General features: G+C 38.1%; 1 protein-coding gene across 7 annotated transcripts in view; it reads right to left on the bottom strand.

The window, feature by feature from the left end:
* Positions 1–2,106: 2,106 nt before the first annotated feature.
* The window catches only part of FZD6 (frizzled class receptor 6), a 43,453-nt gene continuing 18,488 nt past the window's right edge, over positions 2,107–27,071 (bottom strand). For 6 of the 7 annotated variants that reach the window (XM_060128076.1, XM_060128075.1, XM_060128074.1 and 3 more), the window contains 5 exons: positions 20,755–20,951; positions 17,778–18,795; positions 14,833–14,981; positions 13,216–13,647; positions 7,462–8,962 (listed from right to left, as the gene is read on the bottom strand). In XM_060128076.1, the coding sequence (XP_059984059.1) occupies positions 8,794–8,962; positions 13,216–13,647; positions 14,833–14,981; positions 17,778–18,795; positions 20,755–20,951 (1,965 nt within the window). In that variant the 3' untranslated portion in view covers positions 7,462–8,793. Of the gene's footprint in view, positions 2,481–7,461; positions 8,963–13,215; positions 13,648–14,832; positions 14,982–17,777; positions 18,796–20,754; positions 20,952–27,071 lie in introns of those variants that run through there. The other variant, XM_060128079.1, reaches the window with a different exon arrangement.

The raw sequence follows: 27,071 nt of genomic DNA, 5'->3' as shown, positions 1-27,071 counted from the left end.
GCAAACATGTTAAGCGGAGAAGTTGACTCACCTGGTCTGGAGGGAAAAGACCATGTCAATTGCTAAAATCAAGACCTAATCCCTTAGCAGTTTAGGCAGCAGGAAGGTACAGACAAGAAACTTATTCCCTTCACAGTCCAGCCTAAATTTGGAACTACTAAGCCAGCTGGGAACGGTTGAGCAAAACTAGGTGGTCCCAAGAGGACCTAGCCAGGCTGCTAGGACAGAGCCAGCCATAAACAGCCAACTTCTTTCTCAGATCCGTGGGCCCCAATCGCTCAGCCCAGGACTCAGGAGCCTGGGCCAACTGCATGGCTCTAAGGGGTGGGTGACTACATGGGGGGAGTCGCTAGAGAAAAGCAGGGGTCTGCCTTCTTCAGAAAGCCACAAACGCCTTAGACTCTCCCTGACTTTCAGATCCCAGACTCTAGCATTCACTTTTGACCAGCTTCTCAACCTGAAACTCATGAACACAGAAACAAGTTGTATGTTGAATTACCTACTGCTGGAGCACTTGAGGTGGTGGTGGTCTGTGTGTAGGGGGGGTGGGAGGGTGGAGGGGTGGTGGATAGAAAGGATTTGCCATTGTGGTTGTTCAGCTGAATTCAGCCTACTGCAGCCTCTCTTCCTTTCCTCGTGTCCCCCCATATCACACTCTGTGGGGCTGGTCCTCTGGTCCTCTGTCTCCCAGTGCTGGATCAAGTCAGCAGGCCTAAGCTTTATTTGTGGGGATGGGAGTAGAGTCTGGGGAAGGGACATTCTCAAAGCCCATATGCTGATTGCCACCTAAAGGTTGTTTCAGGGGCAGAGAGAAGCACAGAAGGGAGGAAGCAAAGGGAGTTTGAACTGGATGAGCTGGTGGCCTTTCCAGATCTCACTGGTGTGGGCTGCTGCCCCTCCCTGGCCTGTAGGTGTGCACATCAGTGATGCAAGGACCCTTGAAGCCAGATGTGGGTGGACCCGCTGTGTCGCCATTAGCTAGACATGTGCTTAGTAGATCTTCTATTAAAAAATTAATTCTTAATTATACCATGTGATATATTAATAGATCTTCCTTATAAACATTTAAACATTACAGATCAGGCTAAAGTCCGCTTTGATCATCACCTATGATGCTGGTCCCCTCCACAGAGATAACCCACATTACCACATTTTCCAGAGTCCCTGCTTATGTAACTAGAGAAAACATACAGCATTATTCTGCAGCCTGGGGGTTGTTCACATACGTGCTGTTACCCTGTAAGTATAGTTTTGCCACTTGCTTTTTTGTGCTGAGCAATATTTTGGAAGGCTTCCATGTCAGCCTTTAGATTTCATGCTAATTCTTTAGATGTTCTTACCTCTTGCATGTGTGAAGTCAGCCCCTTCCGTCACGCTCTATGCTTGCTGAATGGAAGGGACATCATCTTATACTGTCTTTGGTCTCTTCAGGGCGTCCAGGGTATCCAGACTCCGCCCTGCCTCCAAAGTCCCCAAGGCACCCTGTCCCTGAGACAGGACCGGTACCGGTCCACGGCCCGGGGGTTGGGGAGCCCTGCTCTAAGGGACTGAAAATAATTGCATGCCTGCACAGTTGGGGCAAATTATGAACAGTAAGGTACAAAACGACCAAAACCCAGCTTCCACTCACGAGGTGCCAGGAGCAAAGCAGGGGCTGCGCAGGATCCCTGCACACGGCACCACCCGGGGGCGGGCAGACCACCTAAGCCGCCCCTCTGGCCTGACCCACCAGTCCTCCCCCACCCCCCCAATTAAGGGACCAGCCCATCCCGCCTCGGGGGGCAAGCAAGGGCACCTGTTACTGGTTTTCCCTCGCTCATACTGCAGCGTGAGTCTCAGTAAAGCCTTGCCTGAATTTCTCATCTGGCCTCTTAGCAATTTCTATTGATTAAGGACACTGAGAACCCTGGTCGGTAACACCCCAGTTTTGGATGTGCTGCACGCCCCTCTCTTGGTTTTTGCTTTCATAAAGAAAACCTTTGGATCTCTCAGTGTCTGCAGGGCCAGCCTGGAAAGCCCTACCTGGAGTCTCAGAACAGTGACAAAGAGGCAGTGATGACTCAGTTGGGGAAACACAGTCCTCCTGTTTTGTTTTACTGTACTTTTTATTTGCACACAGCCTGCCAACTAGGTCAGCTCTAGAAACACAGTGTGTTATTCTTTTTCACTTGGACTCTGAACTAACAGAGGTGGCAGCTAAGAGGCTGAAAATGCCAGCAAGGGGTTTTGCCAGTGGTCAGCTTGGTTTACAGGCTCTGGAGGTTCCTGTTTTATGAAAGTTTTCATGCGGGCACTGGACTGGCCATTCAGAAGGACTGAAACCACTAGGGAGCTTGTACTCTGCTGGTGACTTTTCCCAGATAAAGTCTGGAGTCTATATATTCAGATTCATATATTTCCTGACCGTGAAACTAATTAGCTCCTAGAATAGGCCCCCAAGGAAATAAACTCAGAACTAGACAGTTTTGCTTTGGTTCACACTGTGGAAGATAAAATGGAGAAGATATTAAGATATTTTATTTCCTTTTGAGTTTAGGAAAAAGTTTTTCTTAATCTCTGTTGATTTCATACCTCTTTTCTCAACATATCCTAAATGTAATAGTATGCAATAGTGTATGTATAAACATAGGTATTAAACGTAGGGTTTAATAAACACTTTGCACTTAGGTATGTTAAAATCCAGTATAGGGACTTCCCTGGTGGTGCAGTGGTTAAGAATCCACCTGCCAACACAGGGGACACGGGTTCAATCCCTGATCCGGGAGGATCCCACATGCCGTGGAGCAACTAAGCCTGTATGCCACAACTACTGAGCCTGCGCTCTAGAGCCCACGAGCCACAACTACAGAGCCCGTGTGCCACAACTACTGAAGCCTGCGCACCTAGAACCCGTGCTCCACAAGAGAAGCCACCACAATGAGAAGCACATGCACCGCAACAAAGAGTAGCCCCACTCGCCACTAGAGAAAGCCCGCACACAGCAACAAAGACCCAATGCAGCCAAAAATAAATAAAATTAATTAATTAATTTTTAAAAACCCCAGTATAAGTGAAACCAAATAAGTAGGAATTATTTAAAATAGGACCGCTGTAAATGAAAATTAACTATGGTATGCATTTGGATGATAGTTTATCTGAAAAAATTTCTCCAAGATGTTTCTATGAAAACTTAAGTAGGTTAACCCACCCTCACCCCCTCCTTTTGTGGTGGAGAATTAGAAAACCTACTTAGAACATTTTCCTGGTTTTCCCTTTTTTTCTTCTCGGGATGGAAAATAAAAACCTCCAATTTGCCTGCTAAAATGTATTCAACTAGCAATCATTTTTTCATTTGTTTTCATTTCTAACTAGTGTTTACAACTTCCAGTTCCGCCTTCTTTTTCTTTTATCACCCTTCTTTCATACTGTTTTCTTTGGTTTCCACTCCTCCCATTATGTTCACAACAAACTTTACTATGCCACTTTCATTACTGTTTAGCTCTGCGTCCCAATGTCTTTTGATACTTTTGGATTAGCCTTTTAATCCTTTCTTCTCTTTTCTCTTTGTTGATTCATTGCTATTGTGAGTTAATGAAAGTGTGACTCTTCTGCACATGATAAATCCCAGTGGCCACTGTAAAAGGTTTAGCATCTGGAATTTTAAGTCTTTGACCTGCGGTGTGAGCAGTGAGGTATTAAAGATTATGCTTTCCATGCAGCAAAGTAACAGCAGGGCTCCTGTGGTTATTAAAAAATTATATCTTTCATTTCCTGAGAGTACCAGTGTTTAACTGCCTTGGCAGCGTTAAAACTTTCCAGCAGTATTAACTGGAAACTCTCACCAGTGGTATAGTTCCGAGAAGTAAGGAAACACTAAAACTGTGATTTTGATGATGGGTGGCAATCACAAGCTGTTTTCCATCCAGTTTTTCAAGGAGAGTGTAGGGCAAGCTTCCTTCTGTACCACGAATAGCCCAGCAGTGATGGATCCCAATGAGGTACTGAGTTTTTTTGAAAGATGGCATTCCATAAAGTTCTGTTGAGGATTTGTGGCTGTCATAAAAAGCAGCGAAATGCTGCTTTATCACATCTTTACTGCTGTTGAGTTCAGCTGCACATTGCTCATGCCAAACTTGTCATTGTAAATGTAAACATATTACATAATTTAGGTTAAAACGTTCTTGGTTAAAAAATGCTACGTAAATTCTTATAAAAATTAATATCACCAGCTCTGAAATAGCAGGCTCTTTTTGCATCAAAGACTCCCGTTCCACGAAAAAGAGAAACTGCCCTTTTCTTTTGAATTAGATGATGGTTTTGAAGTTTGTAATTAAAAATGAATACTTAAAAAAATTCAAGCTTACTGATTACAAATATTATGCCATGGTTGAGACATCATTTGGAATATAGGTGGATATAGATGAAAATTTTTATCCTAAACAAGTCACTAACAAATCAAATCCAGCAGTATATTAAATGATAAACCATGATCAATTATAGTTATTCAAGGCATGAAAGGATGACATTATACATACTAGGAAAAGTACTATGTCACATTTGTAGATTGAAATATTGCTGTCCAGTTGCTCATTAAGCCTGTTTCTTCGCCCTCCCAGGCACACACCTAGACCACATTTCTTAGCCTCCCTTGCACTTAGGTATGGATCCTTGCCTGAGTTCTGTCAAATGGAATGTTAGCTGAAAATGATGTGAGCCAGTTCCGCTCCACCCATATTTTTGTGTGTGCAGTCGGTTACTCTTTGTCTCTCTTCCTCCCCCTGCTGGCTGGGTGCAGAGAATCTGAAGCCCTAACGGATGGCAGCGTCACAAGATGGAAGAGATGGGTCCTTGAATAATCACTTGGAAGGCTACCTCAAGAACATCTGCATCTGTCGTGTGAGTGGTAACAGTTTCTTAAGCTACTAAAATTTTGACGTTTGCTAGAGCAGTTAGCCCCCTTGACTAATACTGATAACAAAAAGGCATTTGATAAAATCCAACACCTACTGCTAATTAAAAAAAATTGTCAAATGGAACAGGATTCTTTATTAACTTGTTAAAAGTATCTACCTTATATCAAATGCAAACATCGTTCTTAATGATGGAGTACTATAGGCATTTTCATTAAAATAAACAAGAATGCCTGCTGCTACCACTATTAATGATTACTGGCTTCAACAGGTGAGAAATGAAATTATCATTATTTGAGATGAAAAGATCATCCACCTAGAAAATCCAGGAAAAATCAACTACAAAATTATTAGGGACTAAGGGACTTTAATAAAGTCATCTGTTACAAAATAAAAATTAAACATTCATATATTTTCTATGACCTTTAAAAAGTAAATTATATATCTTCCAGTATATATAAAAGAGTCATAAAAACAGGAAGATACTACTTAAAAAGAGATAAAATGCTCTGTGAAATTAAAAAATGATAGCCAAAATAAAAATTCAATAGAAATTTAGAAAAGTTTGAGATATTTTCTTAGAAAGAGAACAAAAATTCAGAGATGAACAAAAGGAGAGGGAAGATAAGAAAACTGGAGCATCCATCCAGCTGATGAAAGGGAATTCCAGAGACAAAGAGCAAGCAGAAGGAGGAACTTATCACATACGTAATTCAAGAATATTCCACTGAATTGAATGACAAAACTAAAGCCCATGCTTTACTCGGATTTTGTTAGTTTTTATCTAATGTACTTTTTCTTTTCTAGGATACGTTACATTTACATCATGTCTCCTTAGGCTCTTCTTGGCTGTCACCATTTCTCAGACTTTGTTGATCTTGATAGTTTTGAGGAGTACTGGTTTTGAGGAGTATTTTGTAAAATGTCCATCTGCCTAGATTTATGTGACTGGACAAGTCATGACTAGAATGAAGTTATAGATTTTGGGGAGGAAGATCACAGAGGTCAAGTGCCATTTTCAGCACACAGTGTGAAGGGTACATACTCTCAACATGACTTACTACTGTTGATATCGACCTTCACCTGGTGGAGGTAGTGTTTGTCAAGTTTCTCTGCTGTAACAAATACTCTTCCCCCACACTGTTCCCATAGTGTATTCTTTGGGAGGAAGTCACTATGTGCTGTCCAGACTGAAGGAGTGGAGGGTCTTATACTGCACCTCAAGGGTGGCATATCTTTATAAATCAGTTGGATAAACACCTAGGAGTGTGATTGCCGATCATATGGTAAGACCTTATTTAGTTGTGTGAGAAAACGCCCAACTGTTTTTAAAGTGACTATACCATTTTGCATTTCCATCAGCAACGAATGAGCATTCCTGTTGCTCTGTAACCTCAGCAGAAATTGATGTTGTCAGTTTCTTGGATTTTAACCATTCTAATAGGTGTGTAGCGGTATCTCATTATTGTTTTCTTTGCTATCTTTTTAAGTTATATGAGTTTAATGAACCTATGCCTGGTAATTTAGGAGTAACTCTGGATCTTTTTCTCTTGTCTGATGCTTGTGCCAATTCTTGTTCATGTATTGTCTTTTTGCATACCTATGTTTGATTATATGATGGACATTACATTTGAAAAAGTATTCACAGTGTATGTAAAATGACATTTTCTTCCTCCAGAGAAGATTTTCATCTGTTTCTGCCTGGTGCCTGAGGGTACTAGTCATCCAGAACTACAGTATTCTAATTCCAGGGTTAGAGATTTTTCTAGTCCACCCAGATAACAAAGTAGGGTTGCTTTCCATATAGTTCATCTTACTCCTAGATGTATCCCTTGGAGGTCAAAATTCTGACTCCCTTCTCCTTGTCCTCCAGACTTTGAGGCTGTTAATAGCACTGTTAATGTCTCAGCCAGCTTTTCCAAATCATCAAATGCTCCCTAGGCAAAAGAAGCACCAAATGTTGGGCTTGGCAGTATGAATTTCTCTTCTCCCAGATCTTAACCTGGCAATTTCACATGATCTTATTAGATTTTTCTAATGTTTTCAGGATGATCTTGTTTTACTTCCCACTGTCAGGAGTGAAAGCAGGTCCTGGGTTCCCTTTGCTTTACCCCATATCCCAGGTCTAAAACTGGTTTAAAAAAGTTATGACAAATATAGCTCTATAATTATATTTTGGGAAGAAACTGTGACATAGAGAAAATAAGACAAGTCCTGACTGTCTTCTCCTTCTCTAGTTAAAAAGAAGCTACTGGTAGGGCTTCCCTGGTGGCGCAGTGGTTGAGAGTCCGCCTGCTGATGCAGGGGACACAGGTTCGTGCCCCGGTCCGGGAAGATCCCACATGCCGCAGAGCGGCTGGGCCCGTGAGCCATGGCCGCTAAGCCTGCGCGTCCGGAGCCTGTGCTTCGCAACGGGAGAGGCCACAACAGTGAGAGGCCTGCATGCCACAAAAAAAAAAAAAAAAAAAAAGCAGCAGCAGCAGCTACTGATCTGAACAATTATACCACTTCCTGGGCCAGAACCACTGTGCATAACCACAGAATACTCCACAATCTCATATACAGAGAAAATTTTATTGCTGAAAAGGTCACACAAAGTTTTTGTATACAAAGTTAAAAAATGTGGAAAAGTTAATATTTACAACCTTTTTCATACAGTACATGATAATTTTCTTTTTAAGCTTTAACAGAATGTTAAATAGAGAAAAAAAACAAAAGTATAAGGAAACCTTGTTCAAGGAATAATATTCATTGGAAACAAAATTAAGAAAATTCTTTAATATTTCAAAGTATGTTATATGAAATACATTTTATTCTGTTTATCAGGACTACATTTTTTCCATTTGTTTGGCACTAACACTGCTAGCACATTTCTGAATGTTCAGCAAAATCCTATTTAGCTGCAGAGATGAATTCTACATGATGTCTGAGAAAGATACTGCACAAATACAAAGGGTATGTAGTATTCTAAATGTTAAAAAACAAAAGTTAAAACAAAAGTATAAGCAACTGTAAATGGTCATATAAACATAATCTTGGGTGGTCATGATATATTTAAAAAAGGAAATCAATTGCACTTGGCTTAATTTAAAAGGAATAACATTTCATCTACTAATCCTTCAGGACATTTTATTTTAAAAAATCAGAAGGATCAGCCAGCAGCATAATATTATCAACAGTGGACACTCAGTAAGCACCTTATTTCAGCTGCATAATAGATCTGTGAAATTCCTAAACCAACTAGACTTTATAAAATTCACACATTGAAGATGATAAGGTAGAGTAAATAGATTTTTTTAGTTGAATTCCCATTATAATATCTTTTGGTGTATCAACTATTTTTTATATTATAAAAGAACACTATTTTTCAATTTTCTTAGAAATTCAGTGTAAAAGCTACCAAAGCAGTGCTAAAATAAGGTACTGGAATAACGTAATAAAAATATTTGAAAAGACTTTCCAGGATTTCTAAAAAAAGCTCAAAACATATAAACTTGTTTTCAAATATATAAGAAAAAGATACAAAGGTAAGTTTTAAATACTTCAGCAAAGAAAAATCTTGATTTTATACCATAAAAGTGAAATAGCATAGTACAACTTAAAATACTTTCAACAAGAGTAGAATCTTCATAAATAGAAAAGGAAGGTTCCTCTAATACTCCCTCCTCCCACACAACTTAAAAAATATCATTAACCTGCACATTTCCGTTCTGGGGGTATACTGTTGTCAATTAACCTCTATGTGAAATGAATCATATTCTCAGAATCTATTGTTTCCAGTGTAACAGGAGGCAATGTAGCTTTAAGTGCAGAAGAAGAATATAACAGTGATTCTTATAAGACAGCGTACTGTCACCTCCAGTGTAACAGGAATTCACTTCTTAGTAACGCGATGATCTGGTTTTCAAGTATCTGAGTGACCACCAGTGCCCTGCTCTTTTCCAACTCCTGACGCTGAGTGAACAAGCAGTGATGTGCAGCCTTTGAGGCTGCTTGGCTCTGAAGACCTGGGAACATGCAAGCTGTTGCTCTGCACTGGGCCAGTTTCAGTGACATCACTCTTTGGAGTTACCCTAGGTAAAAGAACAAAAGCTGATGTACATACACACCAAAGCACAAATGTGATGCCAGTTGTCCTCATAATTGCTGTTTCTCTTTCCATGAGTTTTACTCCCAAGCAGTATCCACTTTTATCAGAAATAATTAACTCTTTATGTATACTCTTAACTCCTCAAAGTACAAATAATTTATTTTCAAATACAATTTTTGCTAACTTCAGAAATTTCATCAAGCACCACCCATGTATGGGCTGAGCATGGTGTCTCATGGGGAATAAGACAGCTTGATTCCTGCCTTCAGTTTAGCAAATTTTTTATTGATTTCCTACCATGGATTGGACACCGTGTAAGAGGTTGGGAGCACAAAGATGAGTCTGACCTCAGCTCTGCCTTCGAGGAGTTTACAAATCTAGTGAAAGATAAAGGCATGTATCTAATCATACATAATCCAGTATGCAAAAGCTGTTGGAGGTACATTTGGCCTATTTGGGAGGAGATGAGGTAAGACAACCTTGAGACCTTAAAGTAGTCAGCTGTCAATATTTTGGCTAATTTGATATTTACCTGTGTTTGGATCACCTATGACCATTTGGAAAAATTAATTAAAGATAATGTCAATATCCTTTCATGTTCAGAAAATAAAAACATTTTATAATCATCTTCATATAAAATTACAAATACCTTTTATTTTTTTTTCTGCATCTATTGAGGTGATCATATGGTATTTATTCTTCAGTTTGTTAATATGGTGTATCACATTGATTGATTTGCGTATGTTGAAGAATCCTTGCATCCCTGGGATAAACCATGCTTCATCATGGTGTATGATCCTTTTAATGTGTTGCTGGATTCTGCGTGCTAGTATTTTGTTGAGGATTTTTGCATCTATATTCATCAGTGATATTGGTCTGTAATTTTCTTTTTTTGTAGTATCTTTGTCTGGTTTTGGTATCAGGGTGATGGTGGCCTCATAGAATGAGTTTGGGAGCGTTCCTTCCTCTGCAATTGTTTGGAAGAGTTTGAGAAGGATGGGTGTTAGCTCTTCTCTAAATGTTTGAAAGAATTCACCTGTGAAGCCAGCTGGTCCTGGACTTTTGTTTGTTGGAAGATTTTTAATCACAGTTTCACTTTCATTCCTTGTGATTGGTCTGTTCATATTTTCTATTTCTTCCTGGTTCAGTCTTGGAAAGTTACACCTTTCTAAGAATTTGTCCATTTCTTCCAGGTTGTCCGTTTTACTGGCATAGAGTTGCTTGTAAGTAGTCTCTTAGGATGCTTTGTATTTCTGGGTATCTGTTGTAACTTCTCCTTTTTCATTTCTAATTTTATTGATTTGAGTCCTCTCCCTCTTTTTCTTGATGAGTCTGGCTAATGGTTTGTCAACTTTGTTTATCTTCTCAAGGACCAACTTTTAGTTTTACTGATCTTTGCTATTGTTTCCTTTGTTTCTATTTCATTTGTTTCTGCTCTGATCTTTATGATTTCTTTCCTTCTGCTAACTTTGGATTTTGTTTGTTCTTCTTTCTCTAGTTCCTTCAGGTGGACGGTTAGATTGTTTATTTGAGATTTTTCTTGTTTCTTGAGGTAGGCTTGTATAGCTATAAACTTCCCTCTTAGAACTGCTTACGCTGCATCCCACAGGTTTCGGATCGTTGTGTTTTCATTGTCATTTGTCTCTAGGTATTTTTGATTTCCTCTTTGATTTCTTCAGTGATCTCTTGGTTATTTAGTAATGTATTGTTTAGCCTCCATGTGTTTTGTGTTTTTTACGTTTTTTTCCCTGTAATTCATTTCTAATCTCATAGCGTTGTGGTCAGAAAAGATGCTTGATATGATTTCAATTTTCTTAAATTTACTGAGGCTTGATTTGTGACCCAAGAGGTGATCTATCCTGGAAAATGTTCTGTGCGCACTTGAGAAGAAAGTGTAATCTGCTGGATGGAATGTCCTATAAATATCAATTATATCTATCTGGTCTATTATGTCATTTAAAGCTTCTGTTTCCTTATTTATTTTCATTTTGGATGATCTGTCCATTGGTGTAAGTGAGGTGTTAAAGTCCCCCAGTATTATTGTGTTACTGTCGATTTCCTCTTTTATAGCTGTTAGCAGTTGCCTTATGTATTGAGGTGCTTCTATGTTGGGTGCATATATATTTATAATTGTTACATCTTCTTCTTGGATTGATCCCTTGATCATTATGTAGTGTCCTTCCTTGTGTCTTGTAACATTCTTTATTTTAAAGTCTATTTTATCTGATATGAGTATTGCTACTCCAGGTTTCTTTTGATTTCCATGTGCATGGAATATCTTTTTCCATCCCCTCACTTTCAGTCTGTATGTGTCCCTAGGTCTGAAGTGGGTCTCTTGTAGACAGCATACAGATGGGTCTTGGTTTTGTATCCATTCAGCAAGCCTGTGTCTTTTGGTTGGAGCATTTAATCCATTCACATTTAAGGTGATTATCGATGTGTATGTCCCTATAACCATTTTCTTAATTGTTTTGGGTTTGTTTTTGTAGGTCCTTTTCTTTTCTTGTGTTTCCTGCTTAGAGAAGTTCCTTTAGCATTTGTTGTAGAGCTGGTTTGGTGGTGCTGAATTCTCTTGGCTTTTGCTTGTCTGTAAAGCTTTTGATTTCTCCATCGAATCTGAATGAGATCCTTGCCAGGTAGAGTAATCTTGGTTGTAGGCTCTTCCCTTTCATCACTTTAAGTATATCATGCCACTCCCTTCTGGCTTGTTGAGTTTCTGCTGAGAAATCAGCTGTTAACCTTATGGGAGTTCCCTTCTATGTTATTTGTCGTTTTTCCCTTGCTGCTTTCAAGAATTTTTCTTTGTCTTTAATTTTTGCCAATTTGATTACTACGTGTCTCGGTGTGTTTCTCCTTGGATTTATCCTGTATGGGACTTGCTGCACTTCCTGGACTTGGGTGGCTATTTCCTTTCCCATGTTAGGGAAATTTTCAACTATTATCTCTTCAAATATTTTCTCTGGTCCTTTCTCTCTCTCTTCTCCTTCTGGGACCCCTATAATGGGAATGTTGTTGTGTTTAATGTTGTCCCAGAGGTCTCAGGCTGTCTTCATTTCTTTTGATTCTTTTTTCTTTATTCTGTTCCACAGCAGTGAATTCCACCATTCTGTCTTCTAGGTCACTTATCCGTTCTTCTGCCTCAGTTATTCTGCTATTGATTCCTTCTAGTGTAGTTTTCATTTCAGTTATTGTATTGTTCATCTCTGTTTGTTTGTTCTTTAATTCTTCTGGGTCTTTTTTAAACATTTCTTGCATCTTCTTGATCTTTGCCTCCATTCTTTTTCCGAGGTCCTGGATCATCTTCACTATCATTATTCTGAATTCTCTTTCTGGAAGGTTGCCTATCTCCACTTCATTTAGTTGTTTTTCTGGGGTTTTATCTTGTTCCTTCATCTGGTACATAGCCCTCTGCCTTTTCATCTTGTCTATCTTTCTGTGAATGTGGGTTTTGTTCCACAGGCTGCAGGACTGTAGTTCTTCTTGCTTCTCTTTATTTTATATATATATATATATATATATATATATATATATATACACATATATATATATATATTTTAATGTATTTATCATTTACTTTTGGCTGTGTTGGGTCTTCATTGCTGTGCGCAGGCTTTCTCTAGTTGTGGCAAGTGGGGCCTACTCTTCGTTATGGTGCACGGGCTTCTCATTGCAGTGGCTTCTCTTGTTGCAAAGCACGGGCTCTAGGCACGCGAGCTCAGTAGTTGTGGCTCGCGGGCTCTAGAGCGCCGGCTCAGTAGTTGTTGCGCACTGGCTTAGTTGCTCCGCGGCATGTGGGATCTTCCCAGACCAGGGCTCGAACCCATGTCCCCTGTGTTGGCAGGCGGATTCTTTACCACTGCACCACTAGGGAAGTCTGACAAATACCTTTTAGACAGTACTATAATGTAGTACTAATTGAAACTTAATGGCCTGTATTTTATATGAATCTTAAACATTTCCCTAAATATACAAGCAGCTGTTAACAATTACCACAGAAATGAACATTACTTTTCTATCTGAACAATAAACATCAAAGGGTCTTCTCAATGCTAAGAATTAAACTACGAAATAGCATTTATAGGCAAAACCCAAACTTCCTTGGATTAAGGAAGTGGACATGACATGATCATGTCATTTCAAGAATGCTTTCTTTCCAGATATGTCATGCTTTAATGAAAAATGTGCAATGCAGTATTCAAAAGAGTCATGGTTTAAGATAGCAAAGTCCAAGCTCACCTTCCTTCACTCCGTGCACTTTCAGACACACTGCTCTTATCATTCACATTGGCTGCCCGGCCTTTCCCGTCGGTCTGCTCCCCGCAGAGTTTGGAGCTGGATGCTGCTGGGGAGGCAGGTTCCTCACAGTCCTGTTCTCGTAATTTGGAGGTGCTCGCTCCATCCGCTCTCACCTCTCTCACTGGTGATGTTTCTGGTGAGGTTTGTATTTCTGTCAAAGTTTCCTGTCCTAAGTAATCATGGTTAGTGATTGCTACTGCAGAAGTGCCATGATTTGCTGTAGCTCCTGTGCTGGTTCCCATGGATTTGGAAATGACCTTCAGCTTATGTGAACTTGGTTTGTAGTGCTTCTTTTTGTGTTTAACTTTAGAATTGTGCTTTAAGAAAAACTCACACGACTCCTGTAGTACTCTTCGACTTTCACTGATTGGACTGTAAGAAAATCCAAGGAGAGAGTTTACTTGATAAATGTTAAGTGTTATAACAGAAATCATAAAGCATATCACATATCTTGTGCCAAAAATCCTAATTCATTAAAGTTATGATCTATATGATTTACATTATTTATAAAATCTGGGATTATAAATACTATGAGATATAAGTAGATTGCCATGAAATGAAATCTTTTTGTGCATACACTGTTAGTTGCTTTTGTCAGCATAAAGAGTAGAAAGAAATTAAATAGACAAAATCAGAAGATGAGGGCAAGAAAACTCAAACCAGCATAAAGTAGGGGATTATCTGTATGTGTATCATATATAAATATATTAAATATGAAAGTAAACCAGAGAGAAAGAACACAGAATATAATTAATGGTCTTTGTTTAAATGCAATTGTTTTCTTTCTAACATTCAAGTTTTAGCAAGTTATTCTGAAGTTAGTGTGGGTATATAAATACAGGATAGAGATATAATAATTGTTCAAAAAAATTAAAGTCCAGTTAAATGCAATTCTTCAGACTTCAAAAACTTACTTGTGAAAAGGTTCTGAAATTTTTACCACAAAAAGAGTTCATTAATCAAACCAATTGGGAACAGTTTAAAACACTCTATACTACATTGTTGATTGTACACAATGTATAACATATATAAATAACAAAATTAACTATTTACTCATAAATGTAAATCTACTATATTGTTACAGAATATTCCATAAGCTCAAACTTTTACCATCTTAAGCAAGGCAAATAAGTGACATGTTAAGTCAGTATTATGTGTAATAAAATTTAAAGGTAATGATTGTACATCACATTTGAATCGTACTCTATAGACTGCCTTATATATATTTGACCCATTTCATCTTTCATCATTGATAAAAAAGGATAAAATTATTTAAAATTCTGAACCCAAAACAATGAACTTAATGATAGCAGTAATAATACTAGATATATTATAAGCCATGGAAAGAAAATGCACTTTTTACAAACTTTTCATTCATATTTCAATAGAATAGTACATGTCAAAGACCATCGTAACAAATGCTAAAATAAAGCATATCTCTCCATGAAAAAGATTTCAACTTGAAACAACAGTTGACATAATGAAACTCCAGTACAATGATTTGGTATTTGATCTATTTATTTTAAAACAATGTCAGATAATTCAATAGATTCTTACTCTTTCTTGCGACTTCGTTTAAAAAACCCAGCCCATTCTGTGCATGTCTTTTTGCTTCCAACCCAGAAGACAGCAGAGATGCCAACAATTAATGTCATCAGATATTTTATCATAAATAAAGCCAACTCTGGTCGAGTTTCTGTTTTGGCCTACAAAAAAGTAATGAATAAGAATTTTCGTGATACATTTAAAGTGGAGAAAAGTCTATATAGTCAATGCAAAACTTGAACAAAAAGTATAAATCATTTTGTCTTATTATGAAATGTTTGATATAACATAATATAAAAAGTGCTTTAAGTGTAGTACAGAAGTTCTGAACAAAGAACTTTTATCAAAATATATAGCTAGAAAGGGAAAAATACTTATTAAATATATTTAGGAAGGACCTCTTACATCTTGGCTTGATATCTGGCATTTTTTTCCCCTATAAGTACAGCAGCTTCTTATAATTGCCAAAATATCTGCTTCTCAATATTTATCTTTTCCTTCACTATAATCTATAAAAAAATACATTTAAACTCATTATAACAACATACTATTTTAGAGTCTTTATGCATTGTTGATGTTTTATTACAAAAACTTACAGCAAAATAAGTATCAGTAAAATGTAAAAATGTGGAAATTTTGTAAAAATTAAATCATACTTTTCTTTCAAGCATAAACTTTCAAATATTATTTTTTAAATGTTACAAGTATCAAAATACTATATATTATGCATTATATCTTGATTTTTGCACTTAGTAATATTTCTTGGAGACCATTCTAGAGCACTTCATTCTTTTTAAAGGCTGTTCCATTGTGTGGATGAACTATAATTATTCAGCTATCCCTACTAATAGATATTCAGGTTACTTCCAACCTATTGCCATTGCAAATAATGTTGCAGTGACTATCTTTGTATGTATATAATTTCTCACATTTGTGAACAGAGCTGCTGATAAATTCCCAGAAGGACAGGATCAAAGAGTATGAGCATTTTAAATGCCAGATATTATCAAAATGCTTTCCATAGAAGGTTGAACTAATTGAACAGCAAAGTCTAGAACGTGCATTTTGCCAGTTTCATCAATACAGTGGTTATAAATCCTGTCGTAAGCAGAAATATAATTTTATTATAACTTTAATTTGCATCTGTCATAACATTTTTCATATGTTTAAGAACAGCTTTTTTATTTTCCTTTTTTGTGACCCCTCTATACCTTCTTTTCTCATTTTTATATCAGGTTGTTGGTTTTTTTCTTATTGATCTATAGGAACTCTTTTTAAATAAGGAAATTAGCCCTTCAATTGTGATGTGATGAGTGAATAAATTTTCCCAGTTGGTCTCCTGACTTTGATTATGGTGGGTTTTTTTGCCATGCAGAATCTGGAAAAAGTTTTTTCCTTAGTCAAATTTAGCAATCTTTTCTTTTATAGCTCCTGCATTTTATATCATAAAGTCCTTCCCCACTATAAGATTAGAATTTTCTCACTTTATCTTCTAATATCGTTTCTTTCTTTACATGAAACGTAATCTTAAAAAATCATGTATCTTGGGCTTCCCTGGTGGTGCAGTGGTTGAGAATCGGCCTGCCAGTGCAGGGGACACGGGTTCGAGCCCTGGTCTGGGAAGATCCCACATGCCGCGGAGCAACTAGGCCCGTGAGCCACAACTACTGAGCCTGCGCTCTGCAACAAGAGAGGCCCGCGCACCGCGATGAAGAGTGGCCCCCGCTTGCCACAACTAGAGAAAGCCCTCGCACGGAAACAAAGACCCAACACAGCCAAAAATAAAAATAAAAAAATTTTTAAAAATAATAAAAAATCATATATCTTAAACTTTTTAGTAGTATGTAACAGTTGCCTTCCCCCCCTAGTTTGCCAAAAATACTGAGGAATCTAGGAGACATTTAATACAGCAGTATCACTTTAAGAGAGCTCGCTTATTAATCATATAGTGAAAACAGACAATGGATAACACACTATGGACAGGATGTAAGGCAAATAAAACCATTATCCCCACATATCAGTATGTAAAATAGATTTCACTGTGTTACAGTGCAGTAATTTTCTAGAATATAAATTATGTAAAATAATTCAGCCCACACATTGCTTGATCTGATACACTGTGGTGACATGACAGCGCTCACACTCAATATAATTAGTTAATACCATATATAAATATTCAAGAAAATATATAAAATCTATTAAAAACAAAGTTTCTATTTAAAAAAACTCAACTAAAATGCTTTAAGAGATTTTCTATTTTCAGATATTTATTTTTTTTAATCTTAAAATCACCACTTTAATCCAACCAGAAGCATCAGAAACATATGAAACATATTTTAATTGTGCGTTTTGTCATAAGAAATGACAGGGTGGTTTCGGCATAAATTCTGTTTTTATAAGCATATACAAGCAAAGTATAAGATGATATATACCATTTTATTATAAACCCAAATAAGGTTTTCCCCAACTAACTGAAGAATTAAAAACAACTACTTCTCTCTCTCTCTCTTTTGTTTGGCTGCTCTGTTCAGCTTGCAGAATTTTAGTTCCTCAGTCTGGGATTGAACCCTGGCCCCCTGCAGTGGAAGCACCAAGTCCTAACCACTGTACCGCCAGGGAAATCCTGCAAGTTACTTCTCTTTTTCTCCCTATGACAAGACCTGTTCCTCTGATTCTGTTCTGCAGTACTATTCATTTGCCTTTGCAATCCAATTTAATTTTTAAAAGAATAGCTAAAGGAGGCACTTTACTATTGTAACTGAAGCTAAAACTTCAGGAAAGAACTTTTGGGACACTTACCCTAGTTTCAACTGAGGCGTAGGGAACAACTCCCTCTGTCTATTGGATTTTCTCACCTGAAATCTAATTTTATGGTCATGACTAATTCAAAGATATTTCCAGGGAACATTTGCCATGTTAAAATTAAATAGTGAAATAACACAAATGATAGGTTTTACCTGGTAAGGACATGGGATGTGGTACTGACGACAATGGTCAGAGACCCAAGTTATCTCCCAGGTTATCCTGTTCACTTGCTCATAGACGTAACATCCAAGAAGTGTCACTAATGGCACAAGATACAGGCCACTGAAGACTCCAATTCGAATCATAAATTTCTTTAGTTTCTCTTGGTTCCGGCCATCGTGTTGTATAACTTGTCGAACATGATTTAAGGAAATAATGCCAGCTAAAAGAAGAGAGAGCCCGACAAACACACAAAGGCACAGTGGCAAGAGTACAAAGTAGCGAGAGGCATCCAGGTCATAAAGGCCGACAAAGCAAACTCCACTAATATTGTCTCCTTCAACTTTGTTCATAGCAAGAAGCATAACGGTCAGAAAACCTGGTATTCCCCATGCAACAGCATGAAACCACACTGCTTTCTGTTCAATGGCTTCACAACTCCATTTTCTCCCAGCAGCTAAGAACCAAGTAATGGTAAGAATCACCCACCACACAGTGCCAGCCATTGTGAAAAAATACAAAAACATAAACAAAACGGTGCAAGCCTTATTTTGAGAGCCTAGAACAACTGTGTCACCAAGTTCTAGTTTCTCATCTGCCTTATTGCAGGCTGTGCTATTGCCTAGCAAGAATCCAATGAAGTACATAAGAGATACAATGCTGTAACAGACAGAGTAATATATAATTGGTCTCTCAGGGTATCTGAACCTTCTAACATCAATTAAAAAAGTAAGGAATGTAAACAGAGTTGCACAAAGACAAAATATTGAAACTATTCCAATAAAACTTTTTGCAAACTCTAGCTCATCACTTTTAAAATACATGTTGGGGCATGGAGGTGCACATTGGTCAATTCCCAGAAACTTATAGCCTTGTCCCCCAGAAGTCTTAAGATGCCTTGGACACCAAAATCCAATGTCTCTTTGGACTTGTTCTGTTTTCTTGTGAGGACTGAGAAACTCTGTGTGTTGATCAAAAGTTACAGGAACAGACTCGTCACAGTATTGTAATCTGTAAAGATTTTAAAATAGAATACATGAAGTTGACATTTTTGAGTCACTATTTTAATACTCTGCTTTCCAACTATAAGATATTTCCTTATGCATTCGTAACTGATGGGAAGACAAATGAGCTTAAACAGATTACAGCTTTAGAGCTGGGGAGAAAGTTTTGAAGTTGACTAAAAACTTGTAGGTGTTAATGAGACCCCAACACACTAACAAATATATTAAGTATCAGGCAAGTGAACATGAAAATTCCCTTACTCAGAAAACAATCAATTAATAATTGTTAAATAATTTCTGGTTTCAAGACTAAGTACTTAAGAAAGAATTTATCTTGATTGGTATTCTTTAGACAAAAAAATGCTGGCTTGTCTGTTTAAGCATTTGAAATATGTCTTGGGGAAATAAGTTTTTATTTTCTAGCATCCATGAGCAAAGTAGATCAGCCACATAGTAAGGTGATGACAACTAAAATGACTGAAATGAGATCATTTCCCGGATGGAGAGGACAGAGTTCAAGTGATATCTAAGTTCATAAAGAAGGGCAAGAAGAGGAAGGCCGAGGACCAGCTTAACTCACATCACATTTTGTTGCAGTGTGGCTGTTTGCCTCCCTTGTTTATGGGCAGACCAGAGAGATAGAAAGGGATATTGCTGTTTTGTGCAGAACTTTATCACTGAGTTGTCTCCACACACCAGAATTATTTTGGAGGATCTACATAGTTTAGAAATTAGTGGAGGTTTTTAAGGAGAAAGCGTTTGAAATATGCTTTAGATAAAAATAGAAAATAAAAAAACATATGCCCATAAAAACAACACAGATGTATCTACAAGCTTTTTCAAAAGGTGGTATGTCAGTTTTGTTTTATATCTTTTTAAATAAAGCAATATAACATTACAGATACAGTTTGGACCCTTTTCTGGTCCTATTCTCTTTTCTCTCTCTTCCAAAATATTCATTACTATAAGTTCAGTTTTTATTTCTCCTCATGCAATTTAAAATATTTTACTATGTTATTTTCCAACTACAATGTTATATAGTATTATTTTATAGGTTTTGAACTTTATATAAATGACATTGTGCTATATACATCATACTTTTTTTTAACTTATGCTATAATTTTTAGATTTATCCATATTGACAGATGTGGGTCACCTGCATTCATCTTAAAACTGTATAGTAGTATTCTAGTGTGTAAATACATCACAATTTACTTATCATTCTTACAGTGGACTTTCAGACTTTTTCTCATTTAAAAAAATTATGAATAATGTTACAATAAGTATTCTTGCATACGATTCCTTGTTTGTGAAAAAGTTTCTATAGAAGGGGATCTCCTAAGATGTATGGCATGAGCATCTTCACCTTTACTATGTACTAAGTTGTTCTGGAAAGTGATTAGGTATCTACCAGAAATGTATGAGTTCCACAAGGGTCTGTAGTTTCTTCAGTCTACAGAAAAAGAACAAAAAGGGAGCCACCTTCCTTCCCAGATTTATTATATGAGGTGTCTTTATGTTAGTAGAAAATTTCAAATTACAAGCTCCCAACATCTAGAGAATAGGAGATAAAAGTAATCAATCAAGACAGATGCAAAAAGGTCCATGAATTGATAATAAGGCCCATTTCTCCCCAGTTTAGGGCAAAGGCACCATCACACATTCTCATAGAACTATGCACCCTCATTTGATGTATTAACACAGTTGTAATTTTGCATTTATTTTTATGATTATTGGATTACTCTCTGTTCCTCCCACCCCACTGTGAGTTCCCTGAAAACAAGAACCAAGTCTGGTTTTGCTCACCACTGTTTACAGTGTTGATATATAGTAAGTGCCTAACATATATTAAGTGTGCAGTAAACAGCTGCTGACTTAAATAATGAAAGCCTGTCACTAATATTCTGGAAAATTAATACCAATATTGAAATATCATCAGTAGCTTTCAGCTGAAAACATAATTTACCTGTCACATTCAAGTTCCTCAGGCCATCGGATCCCAAAAGTGTCCATTAATTTTTTGCAGTCAGAATACACTTTCTCACAAAATTTACGACAGGGTGGAACCACATCAATTTGCTCTGTGCAGGTTGGTACAAAAGCTTTGCAAAGGAAAGTTTCAACATTTGGTGAACATTCCAGATTTGCAAGAGGAAGAAAAAGCTATTAAGAAAAACAGTGAGATAAGGTTAGAAAACATTTTAATATAACAAATGAATTTTTTGGTATATACTTTTTCATTTAGTCTCCAAAAGAATCTTTAAATCCCACTCTCAATATAATCAAATTTGAGGAGATAATTTTGTTTAGTTAGACATAAGAACCCTTAATACACAGTGAAATATTATTTTATTCAACTATGCATTTTTCAAGAAGACATGCTAAATCAAAACAAATCAAAAGTATGAGTTGATTGCTAGATGAAACAGATCATACAAATATTTAATATGTAAGTATATGCTGAAATACCTTAACACTTTACTGTGCATTCTAGAGAATAAAGGAATGTTTGGGGTGGAGAGAACAGCATGAAAAAGGCACGAGGATCACAAGAACATGGAGTATTCAGGGCAAGAAGTCCAGTATGACTATAAGATAAGGTCAAAGAGGTGAAGTCAAGGACAGAGTAGAGAGAGATGAGACTGGAGAGGTTCTCTGGACCTGATCATAGACAGCAAAGATGACACGCTAAATTGCTTGGATTTAAAAATAATGAGTGGGGGGCTTCCCTGGTGGCGCAGTGGTTGAGAGTCCACCTGCCGATGCAGGGGACGCGGGTTCGTGCCCCGGTCCAGAAAGATCCCACATGCCGCGGAGCGGCTGGGCCCGTGAGCCACGGCCGCTGAGCCTGCGCGTCCGGAGCCTGTGCTCCGCAACGGGAGAGGCCACAACAGTGAGAGGCCCGCGTACCGCAAAAAAAAAAAAAAAAACAAGAAAAACGAGTGGGATACTATGGGACAGTTGTAAGCAGGAGGTGTCTCTACAGTCTGACAGCTAAGTTTGAATGCTAGCTCCACATTTACTAGTTTTATAACTTTGGCAAGTTACTTAAATTCTCTGTGCCTTAGTTTCTTCATCTGTAAACTGGCAATAATAACAGTACCTGTCTCATAAGATCATTGTGAATACTAAGTTAATAAATGTAAAGCATTTATAACAGTGTCTGGCATACAGGTAAGTACTCAATAATTATTAGTTATTGTGATTACCCTTTAGAGAGTGTGGATAGGTTCTGGAAAAACATGGTGGATTGAGCACATATGTTTATCTCCTTTCCCTCCTCCTTGCTTCCTTAGTAACATAACAATAAAGAAAACAAAAGGTACTAATCTATTAGTAAGTGAACAAGAGAAACTACATTATCATATCTGAGTTTTCCAAAAAACAAAAATGAAACAAAACAACAAAAAAGAAAGCCCTAAACTTTGAGCGACAGAAAGCTATTAGAGGAGTGATAAGTCACTTAATGGGACAAAGCTGGAGTGGAGGGATTCACATGAGAATGAGCTGATTTGCCCTAAAGAATCTGAGAGTCTCAGTTCTTTGAAGCACCAAGTAGCATAAAAGGCTAAAATTGGAGGAATGTTTACAAAATTACTTCCTCACTATGTCACCCCCCATCCCCACCCAGGCAGCCAGATGACCACCGCATTCTACCAGAGTTGTTTCCAGAAGAGACGGCACTAGAGACGTTCTGCACTTGGGTATCAGGCACAGAGCAGGGCAGAAGTACAATCCACAGTGACGAAAGGGGGACTGAGTAAGAGTCTACCTACAGAAACAGGAAGCCCTCATCTTTTTCTGCTCTATTCCCAAAAGGTTGGCAAACAGGCATATACCTACCATCCCCAATCTTTGAAAAAACCCAACAGTCTTGGAGAAAAGACCTCTCTCTACACATTGACAATGAAAAAGCTAGTCAACCTCAAGCTCACCTTACCATGAAGCCCACCGGTGACCAGTCCCATTCATGCACACAGAGCTTTTCAGGGCCCCACAAACATGAATGGGCAGCCGAGGATCATCAGGCATTTGAAGAAAGCATCATGAAAGACAGAGACCAAAACAAGCAAGCAGATAAAAGGAAATTTGGAGGAAATAGAGACTATGCAGGGAACAGAAGAAAACAAATCACAAAACAAACAAAACCCTGAAGAGCTTAAGTGAGAAGCTATCGCTTCCATTACAGAAGAATAAGATGCTATGGAAAATTTAAAAATAGTAAGATAGCTGAAATTAAAAACTCTATAGAAGGATTAGAAGATAAAGCTGAAGGAAGAGATGGACAATAGGAGGATCACTCCAAGTGCCCAACTCCTGACTAAAGGACTTCCAGAAAGAAACAAGGAAAATGCGAATTGGGGTGATAATCAAAGAAGAAATTAAGAACATTTCTCAGAACAAAAGGATACCAGCTTCCACACTTAAAAGGTTGGCAGCACACTGCAATCCTGCTACTAAAACATTTCTGGGTTAAAATGTCAGTCAATGAACTCTCTTTTACAGAGATCTCTCTCACATTCTCCTCTTTTTCCAAACCTCCAGTTCCACACCCCATCCTCTCAGTTGATGATTCTGTTCCTAGTTCACTGAGAAATCAGAAATAACCAGAAGACAACTTCCTTATTCTCTCACAAAAGGTACCAAACCTAACTGCAGCTTATCCGCATTCTCTGCCTTCACTATTTAAACAGCTGAACAGCTTGAACTCCTAACCAACCAAGTCTTCCATTTGTACACTGGATCTCTTCCCACTTGTCTAGTCAAGGACTTTGCTCTGGTAACTGTCCTGTCTCCTATTCTTGCAGTAATTTCCCCCTCTGTGTTACAGTGATTCCCCCATCATACAAACTTACTTATTATCTCTCACCATAAAAAAAAAAAATCTTTCCTTGGGCTTCCCTGGTGGCGCAGTGGTTAAGAATCCGCCTGCCAAGGCAGGGGACATGGGTTCGATCCCTGGTCCAGGAAGATCCCACATGCTGCGGAGCAGCTAAGCCTGTGCACCACAACTACTGAACCTGCGCTCTAGAGCCTGTGAGCCACAACTATTGAGCCTGCATGCCACAACCACCGAAGCCCGTGAGCCTAGAGCCCGTGCTCCACAACAAGAGAAGCCACCGCAATGAGAAGCCCTCGCATCACAATGAACAGTAGCCCCCGCTCACCGCAACTAGAGAAAGCCCGCGTGCAGCAACAAAGACCCAACGCAGCCAAAAATTAAAAAAAAAAAATCTTTCCTTGACTCCACATTCCCACCCCCACCCAGCTATTACTTCATTTTTCTCTTCCTCTTTATAGAAGAAACCCTGAAAACAGTTGTCTTTACCCACTTTCTCCAATTCTGCTCTTCCATTTCCTTTTGAGCCCACTCTCCAATCAGGTTTTGTCCCCATACTTCAATGAAACAGCTTGTCAGAGTTACCAATAAACTTCAGATTGTCAAATCAAATGGTCAATTGAGTCCTCATCCTACTCAACTCTTTAACATTTGACACAGTGGGATCCTGTCCTCCTCCTGAGACACTTTTTTCAATTGGCTTCTAGAATACGAATTTTCCTGAATTTCTATGGATCTCACTGTCTGATCCTTTTCTGATTTCTTCCATTTCTCAAGTCTCAATATTGAGGAGCTCCAGGGCTCAATCCTCAGACCTCTACCCTATGTATACCCACTCCTCAGGAGAAACTAATCCAGAATCATGGTATTAAATACCAACTATACATGAAGGATTCACAAATTTATTTCTGGCCTCCATCTCTCCTGTGAACCCTAGACTTGAATGACCATCTGCCTTCTGGACAACTCCACTTGGCTGTCAACACATTATCTCAAACCCACCATGTCCAAAACACAACTCAAACCCACTACACCCTATCCCCCAAACACTCCCTTAGTCTCCCCATCTCAGTAATGTGGTACCACCATTCATCAAGTTACTCAGGCCAAGAATCTAAACATTCATCCTCTACTCCTCTCTTTCTCTCATCCCATATCCAATCCATCAGCAAATCCTATTGGCTCTCCTTCCAAAATATATTTCAAATTTGACCATTTCTCACTGTTATTAAGTTACTACATCTTAGCCAGTATATATTTCACCTAGACTATTGAAATAGCCTGCTAACAGGTCTCACTACTTACCACTCCTGCTTATCTTACAATTCTGTACCAATCCATACTCCTACCGATGTGATTCTTTAAAATGCAAGTTTGTCCTTGTTCAAAAGACCCCAATAGAAAAAATTTTAAAGTCCTTACCAAGTCCTATAAGGCCCTAAATTTCCTGGCCCTTAGCTATGTCTCCAGTTTCATTTTGTAACTCCTTTTCTTACTCCGTTGCCACCAAACTGGTCTTTTGCCTCTCAACATTCCATGTATATGTCTGCTTCAGGATTTGCATTTGCTGTTCCCTTCATCTAGAACACTCTTCCACCAGGTAGTCACATGGCTTGTGTCTCTGCTCAACTGGGTCTCTGTTCAACGGTTACCTCAGAGAGGCATTCCCTGCCCACCCTACATAAAAATGTATACTGTCATTCTCAGTTCCATTATTATATTTTGTATTTCTTTATAGTCCTTATCAGTACGTGACATTTCATTATGTTACTAGTTTATATGTTCACTAGTTTATTTCTTAATTTCTGCCTTCACCACTAGAATGTAAATTCCAGGAACGGAAGGGATTTTATCTATTTTTTTTTTACTGCTGTATCCACAGTGCCTAGAACTGTGTGTGTGTAGAGTGATTTCTCTATAAATACTTACTGAATAAACAATATCTAGATCAATGAATGAACAATGACAAGGCATGTCCAAAAATTTCAGAGTATCAAGATAAAGAAAAGATCATAAATATTTCCAGATAGAAAAAAACAGGTCACATGCAAAGGAATTAAATTCTGACTATTTGGTAATATCAGATGCTAGAAGGCAATGCAGAAATAATTTCTAAAATTCTGAAGGAATATTACTTTCAACCTAGAATGCTATACCCAACCAAACATTTAGGTGACAGTAAAATAATGACCTTTTTGGCCCTGTAAGGAAGCGAAATTTTTAACTTTCAGATATGCTTTTTTAGGAAGCAATTAGAGGATGTAGTATTCCTAAAACCAACTGAAGGAGTACATGAATAAACTAGGAAGGAAAATGACATGGGACTCGGGAATTAGTTGATCCAACACTAAGCATGGCAAGGGGAAGCCAAAGCACGACAGCTACGCATTTAGACCAGAAAGAAGTCAGAGCATATTGATAGGAGGACAGACAGCTGAAGGAGGAAGATCTCCAAGGGGATGGGAGTGGGGGATTGGAACTGACAGATTATAGGATATTCTGAGCATCTGAGATAATTACTGCTATATGTCTAACAGGTCTGCTGGGATATCTAAAAAAAAAGTAACCATAGGCACACAGAAAACAAAGCAAATGGGGAAAAATGCAATTGCTGTATTAACTACGTGGGTGGGGGGAGGTTTTATGGAAATAAATGCAATCAAAGTACACTACTTGATTCAGCAGTGAAAACAAATTGTATTAAGAGGCTGAGAGGAGAAGTAAAAGTGGTAAAGTAAGAGAAATATATTATCAACTACCATAATGAAGGAAAGACTAAAAGTCTACTGCCTGAAGTTCTAAATTGATGAATCCAAATAACACACTAAGCATATTAGGTAGAATATGGCCCATGTAGCAGAGGAACACCTAAAAGAGTTCAAAGTGGCTGCCACTGGGGAGGAGGACTGGGTGGGGATAGAGAACAGTGGACAGGGATTATTGTTTTTCTGTTAAAAGTCGTTAATAATGAGGGTTTTTTCCCAGCTTTATTCAGGTACAATCGATGTACGATAAACTGAACATGTATAAAGTCCACACATTGATGGGTTTTGAAACCATTACCATAATCAAGGTAACAAATTCATCCATCACTACCAGAAGTTTCCTCTTGCCTCTTGGTAATCCCTCCTCTTATCTCCCCTCTCAGCAACACCCTCTTCCCCCACCTGTAACCTTCCCTGGCAACCACTGATCTGTTTTCTGTCACTAAAGAGTGGTGTTTTCTAGAATTTTTCATAAACTTATACAGTATATTTTCTTTTTTGTCTGGCTTCTTTCACTCAGCATCATTTTGAGAGTCATCCTGTTGTTCTGTGTATCAATACTTCATTCTTTTTAATTGCTGAGTGGTACTCTATTGTACGGCTATACCATAATTTGTTTATCCATTCACCTGTTGATGGACAGTATGAAGTACCTGTGGGACATTTGAGTGTGGATGT

The sequence above is a fragment of the Lagenorhynchus albirostris genome, chromosome 17 (assembly GCF_949774975.1).
Source record: "Lagenorhynchus albirostris chromosome 17, mLagAlb1.1, whole genome shotgun sequence".
Classification (NCBI taxonomy): domain Eukaryota; kingdom Metazoa; phylum Chordata; class Mammalia; order Artiodactyla; family Delphinidae; genus Lagenorhynchus; species Lagenorhynchus albirostris.
Note: the sequence above shows the minus strand (reverse complement) of the source record. Positions and strands in the feature narration are given on the sequence as shown.